Below are 12,135 nucleotides of genomic sequence, written 5' to 3' on the forward strand. Positions count from 1 at the left end.
AAATGTCTAACAAAATACAGAATAAAACAAAGCCAGGAGCCTTCACTGGAGCATTTAGCCTGAGGACAGAAGAAGTGACTTTAGCATGAGCGTTGTGTGTGCCTGTATGCTTCAGGGTGTGAATGTTGAATGTGTCCATGAGGAAGTGCATCTGCATGAGGAAGCAAAGCAAATGCCAGCGTGATTGTGTGTGCTTCCAAAGTGAAGTTAGCCTGGGTGGCGTGGATAAGAGAGTGCACTAGTGCCTGCTAGCCTGCAGAAGGGATTTTTCTTGCTGGCCAAACGAATGAAAGAGAATAGCTAATGGGCACCTGCCACAGGCTGCACAATGTAGCCATGTGGAAGCGGCTTCAGTATTTTAGCTGGAGAAAATGCAATGTAAGACACAATCACACACAATTCAATTCATCATTACTGGCTCCTGCTTAATGTTGGCATCTCCAAAATAGCATGAAATATAAATACTCTGGTAAAGAATTTCGATCAAAACTGTAAATATGAAACACTTTTAATCTGCAGTGGAGATGATCATTTGGTGGGATCCACTATGAAACCTGGGAATACTGTGGAGGAGATCACATAAGGATGTGGAACAGATAAGAGCTGATGCAAGCCTCCGCACGCAGACAGAAAGAAGAAACCAATGTTTCTTTTCCCCTTTTGATCAATCAGCACGCAAATTAAAAGTGCAAACGAAATACAAAGACCTTGGCATGAAAGACGAGACGTACAATCAGTGTTTCAGAATGAACTCATCTTCAGTCTGTTTTGCTCGCTCAGTCTGGATGACATAATTGACTCTGTGGAACAAACTGACTTAGTAGTCTCTTCTTACATGAGTTTTTGAATTAACCATGAGTTTATAGATGTGGGTGTGGTTTTGTCTGAGTTCAACACCTCTCTGGTGTGGGCTTCAAAGTAAAGCACATGAATCACAAGGTTAGTGTCGATAAATGTTAATCCGAGAAACCTCTGCCAATTTTACCACATGCTGGGGTTTTTGAGAGATTTATTGAGCATCAGCAAAAACACAATGGAACAAGTGCCTTCGGTTAAGGCTCCTTGCAATCTAGGGAACTCACTTTTGAAGTGAGTGGAGGATTTGCGGAATCTGTTTGTTTTTGGAAAATGAAAAAAAAAATACAAAGATAACTGTGTCAATAGCTTAGAATGGGCAACAGTCTTACTCTTTAAATTAGCTGTTACTAGAAGCGAGCCGGAGGGGCTGGCATGGCGACTACAGCAACTTAATCCCTGTAGAGAATATCGACAAAGAACAAATCGCCGAGTGAAAAGCGCTGGGTCATGGCAACAGAGACTGATGGGGGAAGAGATCTAAACTGTTCCATTTATTGCAATTACATCACAGAAAAATTCAAGTTTGAAAATAAACACAACAGCAATAAAGTAAGTTTGGTGGAGAAAAGATTAAAGAAACAGAGCGTCTACAGGACGTTGCAATTTTTTCTGCTTTTCTGGATGAGACGGATGAATATTCATGCATTGATTACTGACTGGTAACTGTGTGGGATGTAATCCTCTCTGTTACTGTGGGACTTCATACCCCAGCACTTTCTTCACGGACTTCAATCACGAAAGACTGAACAATTATTTCCTCTTTACGAACTCTGTTTGTGCAGCCTAACAAAGTAATTCCCATACTGGGATCAAAAAGTTCTGTGTGGTTGCTGGAGTTGGATAAGAAGTTTGAGTTCTGAGAAGTCTGAGATTCTGAAAAATATCGAGTGAATATGAAAAGACTGTAAAAGAAGTGGACTGAGAAGGAGTGACGTCATCAGTTTTGAAGCCTGGTCTTGTTTTGATGATATGGTTTTGTTTTTTATTTTTCATTAGAAATGACACCACACCGACCAAACTTAACATCAAGCTGTACTGAAGAACACTTCAAACTTATAAACGAGGTCACAACCTTGCTTATAGCTTGTTTACAGTCAGACTTCTTTTAGCGAACTATGCAAGTCACCCTTCGCTGACCATTAGAGGCAATGCACTGGGCAAGGCAATGGACATTGGTTCCACTTATCTTAATGAAAGCTTGCCTATTCAATATACTGTCTTTAATGAATGCAAGCTAATATAGATGTTCCTGAGGGAGGGGTGAGGGGGAGAGGTGTTGCAATCTCTCAATTCCCTGCTAGATGTCACCAGATCTTACACACTCGTCATTAAAGAATGAGGGACATTTGATAAAGATCACAGTTCTTTTACTTACAAGGAGATTGACAGTGCAGCTCATGCGGTTGTTGCGGCTGTCATCGCTCATCACGGTACGGTAGTCAAGGAGACGAGTGAGGAGTCCCTTCACCAAGGTGACAAAATGTTGCACCTGTGGCCTCAGCGTGGCGTTCTCTGCAGCACAGTGCAGCAGGCTGCCAGGCAAGTTAATTATTAGAGACGTTGAAATGGATTTGACATTGATATTCAAGGCATGAGTGCTGCAAGTCTGTCTGCAAGATTACTAAAGCCTTGGGCTCAGGGGTCTAGCGTCGGCCAAGTAAGAACCTGTCAAGGCAGACACGTTTTAAAAACTTTCTTTTTATCGCTGGCCTTGATGGAGGTATGTGCCCTATAGAATGCAATACTCAAGCTTACATGGTTTCCAGTAGTTGCATGTATCGCTCATCTCCTCCTCCGCCCTCCACCTCATGGTCCAACTTGAGAATGATCTCCTTCTCAAACTGCAAACAAGGCAAGTAAAGGAAGCAAAGAAGGAGATGCACATGAGAGCAGGAGCTGTAGAAGAAGAAATCAATTATGCAAGTCTAATTAAGGTGTCTCTTTTACTTTTATGTGCAGTGTCACAGGAAATCAATAGAGGGGCAGCAGTGTTTCTGTCCAATTAGAATTTTGTGTGTGAAAGGGAATTTTTCTGTGTGTTCACAAAGGTGGCTGCCTAGATGTCTTCAGAGGTTTTATTTAAACTGTGTTTGTGTGTATTTACCTTGTGGAAGCTTCCAGAGTGTGTATGCTCACAGTTGATCATGTCAAAGAAGATGGGAATGGTGGCCCTCCTCAGCTCCTCTTCTGGGATCAGAGTCATCTCTAGGATGGGACCCACCATGCCAGGGATGAAGCAGATCTTATGACTTCCTGAAAGAAACAAATTCAAACATTTTCTTCCCTCTGTGATCGTGTGATTTGTTTTAGTGATGTCTGTCTATATCAACTGGAGCTGACACTATGAACTCTTCCTATAGCCGGGTTGAGTCATGGCTGAAGTGATGTGAAATCAAAGGGAGATGACATATGCTCCCACTCATATGTGTGTGCGTCAACAGAAGCAGCAAGGCAGCCACGCTTCAACTTTCTCACCTAGTTTGTACCAAATGTCACGTATTGCAAAGCCGATGAGTCTTCTCATGTCTCCATATCTGAAATAACAAAGAGTAAAAAATTAGAATACACCAATACAAAAATCAGCCACTTGCTTTTGAAACAAAGACTGTGGCCCTGTTCACTCCTGGGGTTAAGATGCATCTTTGGTGATCCGGCCACAAGTGAACACGTCTACGGGTCTGATGGCACTCAGGATGCATGGAGATCATTTACTGAGACCACAGTTAGAGGTAGCCACATTCTTTTAGCATGAAAGCAAATGTATCCTGGGAAACATTGAAGGATTGCCTCATCAACTTATATCGTTTGTTTAAAAGCCAAACCAAGCGCTAATAAGCATGGGGAATCATATAACAGTGTCTGGTGATTTTGAAAAGCCCTCGAAGATATAGAATGAGTGTGTTGTCTTGTTAAGACTCAATCTTGCTCGGCCATCAGCTAATCTCTCTCTCTCTCTCTCTCCCTCTCTCTCTTTCTAATCAACTTAAATAATTAATAAACAAGGCAGATCATCCAAAACAAAATGCTATTTCCTTCAACAGGATATAAACTATGAGAATTCTAAATTACTGTGTAACCACAAATTTGCACTTAACTTGTTTACAAAAGAAAAGGTGAGTGATGTGGTTTAGGTCTCACATTCAAATATCATAATGGAATCTCTGCATAAACGTCTTGCAAGTCAGTCCTTTTTATCAAATAATGTGACCTAACCCAAAAGGTGTTTCCATCTCCCATAAAGCACATTAACGCTTTAACCAAAAAGGCTCCCACAAGAGTAAAATCCTATTTGCAATATTTCAATTTGTTTTTTAATTTTCTTGTTTGCAAATAAAATGCAAATGCAAATGCAAATAAAAACAAGAGGATGAAACACAATCAATGTCACGATTTATGTTTATTTTCCCCCTCTGATGCTGAACAGCTAAGGGGAATGCTAATGCCGTACTAATCAGCCCCAAAATGAACTATAAATTTAGTGTCTATCTACAAGCTACACACTGTCCTAATAGGCCGCATAAGTGTAAACAGCAATGCGGATCACGAAATAGATCACAAATCAGTGCGTTTCATTCGAACAGGAACAGTAGGTGTGGTAAATAAGGAAATTATATGGCCTTTCTCTCACTTGGCCAGAATCTTGTTCCTCTTGGTTGGTGAGAAATGCTGAAGCTGCAGAGACTCCTGGGTAATAAAGGCGACCGCCAAGTGGAAGTAGTTGTTCCATAGCTGGATAAGAGGAAGGAGGAGAAACGTGGAGGAAGACAATAGATGTTCATGTTAAAAGCAACACATACATGCTGTTAATATCAGAAGAAAATGAATGTAAATACAGGCAAGTGTGCTCACCTGAACTTCAAAGTCATCATTGTTGAGGAACTTTTTATTCATGGTGTCAGCGTAGGTGTTTATGGCTCTCAGGAAAACTCTACGTACATGAATAGTATTACATATACACACAGAAAATATGACCACATATCAGCATTCGATCAAGGAAAAAAGATATCAATGCCAAGAAATGTTGTTGAACATCTCACTGAAGTTATTTAACACTTACTGAATAAAAATAACCTTAAGGAATAAAGTTATATCTAATAATAAAAGGATGACAACATGAAAGCCATCAGAAATGGAAGCTATTAAGTTTTTTTTATTAAAGAATTTTAGCTTTGACAGTTCCTTTGGGCCAGAAGCTTTAGAAGTGCTATTTTTGACAAGACTGTGATATTATTTCTGAATCAAAACTGTCAATCAAAATCAGCTATCATGAGAGCCACTTGAGCTGCTGTGTGAGTTGTGACTGTATGCAATTCTTAATTTAAATATCAAATCTCTCCTTCTCTAGTGCACTTAAAATAGGATTGCATGGCACTGTGTAGACTCAAAGTTTCAGCTGAACCAGGAAGAGGGGACAGCAGCAGTCAGCCAAGACACAGAAACATGCGGAGAAGACACATCTGCTGATGTTACAGTTGGTCATCATTGTTGTGTTGGGTTTGTCTGGTATCCCAGCAACATGGTGAGTCAAATGCTATCTGAAAATCTGTTATTTGGCATCGTTTCCTGCATTTTTTTTTTTTATTTCCTAAACACAAAGGTGTGCTGGATTTATTGTTCCTGTACTTTCAACCTCTTTATTGATGCACTGGGCAAGGAGAAATACCAGCCAACCGTGAAAATGTTTGGTTTTGGTAGAATAATTTATCACATTCCAGCATTTATAGGAAATTGGTTTTCCTATTTTTATGTACCCAGTAGTCTGAGGATTCTAAAACAAAGACAGACGGCTGGCGGTGAATTTAGTTAATTTCTTCTTGTTTTATCAACATTCTGAACTAATTTCTCGGCCTATTAGAAACAATAGTTCTGTAGTAATAGGACTGTTTCTACACCTTACAAGCATGTCTTCAGGGATTCATCAAGCTGAGGGCTGGAAGAGAATGATATTGGCTCCCAAGATTCACCACTATCCATCAGAGTCATCACATAACCCTTTTACACATCTTGTTTCATTTCTTTTTCCTTTCTTTGTCTTACGCAAACTAGTCCACAAACTCTGTGTTGGGATATCCCACATTTACCTATTTGCATTTTCTCTTCCTCTGCGTTGGACAGATATTTCCTTCAAGCTTCAATCACAAAAATAGCCCATAACTTTCACTCCATCAGCACACACACACACACACACAACACACACACACACACACACACACACACACACACACACACACACACACACACACACACACACACACACACACACACACACACACACTTTTCATGATCACAGCCATGATCCCAGCTTTATTATCCGTATCTCCGTGCGAGTTTGTGCGAGTTTGTGAGACTGGGGAGCTCAAAACAGATATCAACAGTTCTTTTTAGTTCACAAACACTAAACCTTGAGCCTAGTAACAGGTCACCTAGGGGCAGTTGTAGGTGAAACAGGATGAAGAGGCAGATGGACCCAGGAACAGAGGGTGGATGCTTTAAATCCAAGGGCAGTGTGCGTTGGTGCATGTGTGTGTGTGTGTGTACGTGCGTGCATGTGTGTGTCTGTGGTACTATACCTGTTTTGTACCATAATCATAGCCATCCAGTCAGAGGGATACACATGTTTCCCTATCAGATCCTTGAAAAGGAGGAAGGACTCCATCAGAAAGTCCTGCAATGAAATGAGCGACTTAATTTATTATTTAAATCTCTTCAACATTTCAGGCATTTTCCTAGTTTGTGATTTATTGTGTGTTGTATCATTGTTTCTTGAACAACTTATCTTAACATGAGAGACATTTTAGTTCCACAATAAAAACTGCAGTTATAAACTCGACAGCACAGAGGGAACTCTCCGTAAGCTTATAGCTTATTCTAAAATATCTCTCTGCACAGACAAACAAGAAAAAAGTCTTGATTCATCAATAGAAGACATCTTGTTCCTCTCAACTTGCAGAATCTGCCATTTAAATAGCAATAAGTCAAGGTGAAGACACAACTAGCTTTTAAATAGAATGGAAATTGACATTTAATTCAGCTAAATTCATGCCCAAAACAAACCCATAATAATTTGAAAGACTAATGATAACCCCTTTGTGCCTTGTGCCAGACTTTGCGCTCAGATTATGCATCATTTAACTGATTTGAATGAATTGGACATACCCAGAAGGCACCAGCAGCATGTTTAAATTAGCAATTCTTCTACTATACCTTAATGCAAACAGTGATTTTAGAGAGCGGCCTATTTGTATTTTGTATCTCACTAACGAATTGTATATTTTACTGATATCTGCATGTGTGAGTGTACAGCAGGTGTGTGATCATACCACAAGATCTGAGGTTTCAGTGAAGGTTTCTATGTATGTAGAATAGTGGGAATCATTCATCTGACTGAGGATAGCCGTCATGCAGGCGACCACCCTGGACTGTAAAGGTAAAGAGAGTGTGAGAGAGAGAGAGAGAGAGAGAGAGAGAGACAGAGACAGAGAGAGAGAGAAACCAAACATTAGCTTCTGGCTCTTGTCCAGCTTCTCTTTAACTGAGTGCTATACATCAAAACCCCTAAGACGCAGCTGCCTCCTCTACAGAATACTCCAGACCAGTTGAATGATTCGCTAATTAATGCTTCAATTTGTGGCAAAGTTCAAACAGCAGCATCATCACCATCATCACATACTGCCAAGCAGCTACAAGACCTGGAATACGAGGGCAGGGCCCTGAACAAGGAAAATTACCATGATGTTATTTTTAACAATGCTGTGTTTAACATGTCATTACCACAATTACTATTCACAAATTAGCATAATTACAATAAACAACTCACTGCCGGAGGGAGCTCATCAGCCCTTGTGGTCTGACCTTTATATTTTACACTGTTGGTCACATGCACCAGGTTAAATGTTAAAAAGAATAAAAATACAGCAACTTGCTCCATGACCCCAATCAAAGTTTTAGTGACAACTTTTAAACATGTTTTGGAAATCGCCACGAGACAGAGCCCCAGCAGCGACACTGAGGACAGTTCTAAATATGATGAATGGAGTTTTACGTTCATTGACAACAGGCAAGATCTGGTTCATTCCAAGACCAGGAGATGCTGAATGTGTTTGGTTACAAGGTAAAAATGCAGAACAACTACTCATATTCATTTTGATTCTAACTTTATAAAGTGCAGGTTTTCTGTGTTGGAGTTTCCAAATAGATATTAGCTCCTCATTATGTCGCACTTAACTCTGCATATGGCCCAAGGAGGGTAAAATATAAAAGCCACATGAAGAGTTTTATGGCGATGATGATGAAAGAGATGGAGGGCCCAGCTGAAGAGGAGGATGAAGGAGAAAGTAAGAAGATAGGTAGAAATGGTTTTAAATGAGTTTGAATTAGTTTCTGTAAAACTACGTTTGCTGGAAAAATGCCTGAGTTGGATTAAAGAACAAAATTCAAGCGTTTTCACACCCCAAAGCTGAATGAAGGGCAGCGGGTGACAGAGGAGAAGAAAATGACAAGAACAGAACTGCAATGAGCAGAAGGAAAAGGAAATAACTAATGGCACAAATGTAAACACTGTGTGACAAACACTCTCCTCCTTGAGACCCAAAGTCGTGATTGCATTAGTCAACCTTGGCCATCTGCCAAAAATCCTTTCCACCCTCCATTTCTACGTTTGCCTGACATTACTTTTTCTATTCTTATTCCTAAATGTTTTTCAAACACAATTTCCAATGAAACATGTTCCCTTGAATATTTCACTGTAAAATACAAAAGAATGAAGAATTAGGAACAGACCACCTTAACAAAGTGGCCATTTCCCCCTGGCTCTTTCATCCTCCCGCATCTTTATTTGATGTTTGAGCTAGATGCAAACATGGAGACCCCCTTGTCCTGCTGAGAGGGGTCAGGGTCCCTACAGGATCTGTGACAGACACCAGGATGATGTCCAGTTTGCAGCAGGGTGCCTTTGCTAATGCCCTACTTAATGCGAGAACTACTGTTTGATTTTGGGGGGTATTTTCCTGCTGTTGCTGTTCCTTGTCTTAATCTTGTGAATTAATATCAAAACTGTAGACATTTATCATGTTTGCAATGCAGTGAACACAACAAATGAGTAGATCGGGTGTTTTCTCCTGCTCTACAGTATAGGCATTTATATAGCCAGTAAGTCAAATTAGAGCAAGAGGAACAGGGAGTGGCCAGCTCAAAGCAAGACCAGAGTTTGGCACAACTGCAGCTTTATCTTTTACTTTTATTGTAAAAAGGAACATTAACACAAAAATCCTGCAACTGTGCAAGCTCTAATTTTAACCCAAGCCTGGTCTAAACAAAACCACACTTTAAGCATCATAAAACATTAGGTGTGTTTTTAAACATCCAGCAAGAATTCTTCATCTTTCGCAAAGTGTGAACGCCAAGACTGATGAAGGTGAAAGCATTTGGTCACATTTGCACTCCACAATAGATGTCACGGACTCCCCCCGCACACTCCCCACAGACGTACATGTGCAAGTCCCTCGTTTTAGGAGGCGAGTTTTGGGTGAAATGAAGACAGATATGAGGGATGATGAATGGCTAATTGAAGATGAATGGCATCTGATGTGGTGACAGCTTTCATCAGATCAAAAAGGGCAGAGTGTGTGCTGGCCTGCATTCTAATAAGAATGCATCACCAAAGAACACACACACACACACACACACACACACACACACACACACACACACACACACACACACACACACACTTTTTTCTAAAACTACACACTTTTCTGTGTGTGTAGATGACACTCGTGTAACTGTGCATGTTTTGATGTGTGTGAGAGAGAGCAACATCAGTTCATAACCAGGCACCACCCTCCACCCAACTGTCGTCTATAGTGGAGGATGACAACAGAGACCCTGTCAGCACACTTTTTTCTTTAATCTCTCTCTTTCCCACTTCTGCTTTTCTTCATGTTCCCATCAAACATCACATCTTTAAAAGTGCTGAAATCGATTTAGTGACACACTGCATCACTGAACGCATGAAGGATCCTGGTTGAATATTTGTGGTAAATGAATTTAATCTCCCTCCCTCCCAAAACTGGCTTTAGCTTAGTTCTTACTTGCGTCATTGTCGCTGCATTTGTTTGTTTCAGTGTTTGTGTGCTGAAGTACAGGTCACATGATACATTGCTCTAATTCAGTGTAATTGGTCTCCTCTAAAGACTTATGTTCTCAATCTTCTTTAACAGAGAGAGAGAGGGGGGGGGGCCTTACGCAACAGTGAAGAGATTACTGACTAAACAGGACACAGATGCTGGTGAGGTCTGGGATTTCTCCCTCCTCCCCCTCTTCCTCCTCTTCTTAACATTCCCTTCACTTATCCATTCTCTCACTTTGACTACTCTTACATATAAATAATGCATCAGCAGCTATTGTTTTCTGGTTTTATCAAAGTGGGACCTGAAAATGCACATCCAAAAGAAAAAAAGATGAACTAGGAACCCCAGTTAGTTCTTATCTCCATTATTGCCAATACTGATGATTGTGCTATTGATATGTTCAGTAGACTGGTTGGGTCCAAACTATATATGGACATTCAGTAATTACAATCAAAAGGGTTGAGTTCCTTGATTAATGCGTTTGGCTCTCTACCATCAAACTGAACTCTTTCACTGGCAATGATTGCAGAGATGCTGGTGGTCAGCATGTCAAGTGGATAAAGTCAAGTTGAAAACCTTGCCAGGCTTTGAAAATGACGTGTCCGCACTAATGGCACCTCGTTTACAACCTACTTTGCAGAGATGGTCCCAGTGATCATAGCAAACTGGTTCCAAAGAAAAAAATGTCACAACTGACACCCAACAAAAATAAACACATTGATAAAAGCACTGAAATATTTGTCTCCAATATTACTCACAAATGGAAAAGTCAGCAATGCACTGACATAGCAATTCAGTCTGTTTGCTTACATTTGTCACCAGAACGATGGCAGACGAGGTGAGAAGCTGCAGCAGAAAATGCACTCAGTGAGGCCGTTTTTTTTATTGCTTATAAATTTAACTTTTTGTTTGTAAGATGCGAAATTTCTTCTTATAAATGTTAGACTCACTTATTGTCTCCAAGACGGAATTCTCTGAGAGGAGATGCCCAGTGGGATAAACAGTGAAACTGTGATTAACATAAGATTAATTTTGAATTGAAACGAACATCAAAGCATTAACTGCTGAGCTCTTATTTGAATAGTTACCGCGGTATGGTTGGCTCATTTAAAGGAGCAAAAGAAAAGGTTGCAGACATATTACCTGGTACAAATATTACTCAGGTGTTTAAAATATTGGAGTAACTCATCCGCTGTTATACAAGAACTTTAGCTTCCTATGGATGACTTGAATAAACAGACAAGAAACAATTCTATCAACCAGGACACCATGATACCACCGGTGCATTGAAATTATTCCAGCAGGTCCACCGTCTGCCTGCACTCCAGCTTTTGCACTCCTCTCCCCAGGTGAGATGCTATTACGCTGCTCTCAACTGGGATTGTTCATCATTTCCAAAAAAATAAATAAATAAATAAAATAGAACATATCAAAAACAGTCATACAGAAAGCCCGCGGGGTTCATCATCTACCATTACACGCACATGATCATGTCTGCCCCCTTCTTCCTATTACACACAGGTTCTAACCACCCGAGAACCAAAGTGGCAAGTTAAAGGTGAAAAAGACGGATTATTCTCAGGAGTAATTAGATGTGCTGTTGTGTGTTTGTTAGAGAAAGAACAAGCTAGTGAGCTCTGGTGTGTTTGTGAAACATGTTTACAAGAGGAGATCAATGTGTCCTCAGGCTTATGTTTTCAATCAGCAACAAAGACACAATCATGGTACAAATAAAGACGAGTAGAGGGAGAACAGGAAGTGAATCATGTAAAGAAAGAAGAGGGGAAAAGAAATGTCAATGGTGTAGAGATGTCTGATTAAAGGAAAGCAATAACCAACATCTTGCTGACAAACACACTCTTTTTTAAGAATGTGTCGCTTGTGACCCTTGCTAGTTCTGTTATCTATTCAAGCACATTCTTACATCTCACATGCACACGCCCATGCATACACACATACACACATACACACACACACATGCACGCACGCACCCTTTTGCTGGTCTCATTTGAGGTCAATTGAAGTACATTGTAAGGTAAGTCAACCACTTAGCACTGACACATACATCACCACATGTTTTCAGATGAGGGAGGGTCAGCAGGGACAGTCACATGGAAGCAGAATCAAGGTGCCACTCGGGAGAACACAC

General features: G+C 40.5%; 1 protein-coding gene across 3 annotated transcripts in view; it reads right to left on the bottom strand.

The window, feature by feature from the left end:
- dock2 (dedicator of cytokinesis 2) overlaps window positions 1-12,135 on the bottom strand; it is a 135,889-nt gene that overhangs the window by 13,811 nt on the left and 109,943 nt on the right. For all 3 annotated transcript variants that reach the window (XM_086221605.1, XM_086221606.1, XM_086221607.1), the window contains 8 exons: window positions 7,179-7,277; window positions 6,429-6,523; window positions 4,708-4,786; window positions 4,487-4,587; window positions 3,334-3,392; window positions 2,963-3,111; window positions 2,614-2,699; window positions 2,234-2,390 (listed from right to left, as the gene is read on the bottom strand). In XM_086221605.1, coding sequence (XP_086077731.1) covers window positions 2,234-2,390; window positions 2,614-2,699; window positions 2,963-3,111; window positions 3,334-3,392; window positions 4,487-4,587; window positions 4,708-4,786; window positions 6,429-6,523; window positions 7,179-7,277 — 825 coding nt within the window. The remainder of the gene's footprint in view (window positions 1-2,233; window positions 2,391-2,613; window positions 2,700-2,962; window positions 3,112-3,333; window positions 3,393-4,486; window positions 4,588-4,707; window positions 4,787-6,428; window positions 6,524-7,178; window positions 7,278-12,135) is intronic.

Source organism: Aulostomus chinensis, chromosome 13 (genome assembly GCF_037954235.1).
Source record: "Aulostomus chinensis isolate RoL2024-O1b breed Wild chromosome 13, RoL_Achi_v1.0, whole genome shotgun sequence".
Classification (NCBI taxonomy): Eukaryota; Metazoa; Chordata; class Actinopteri; order Syngnathiformes; family Aulostomidae; genus Aulostomus; species Aulostomus chinensis.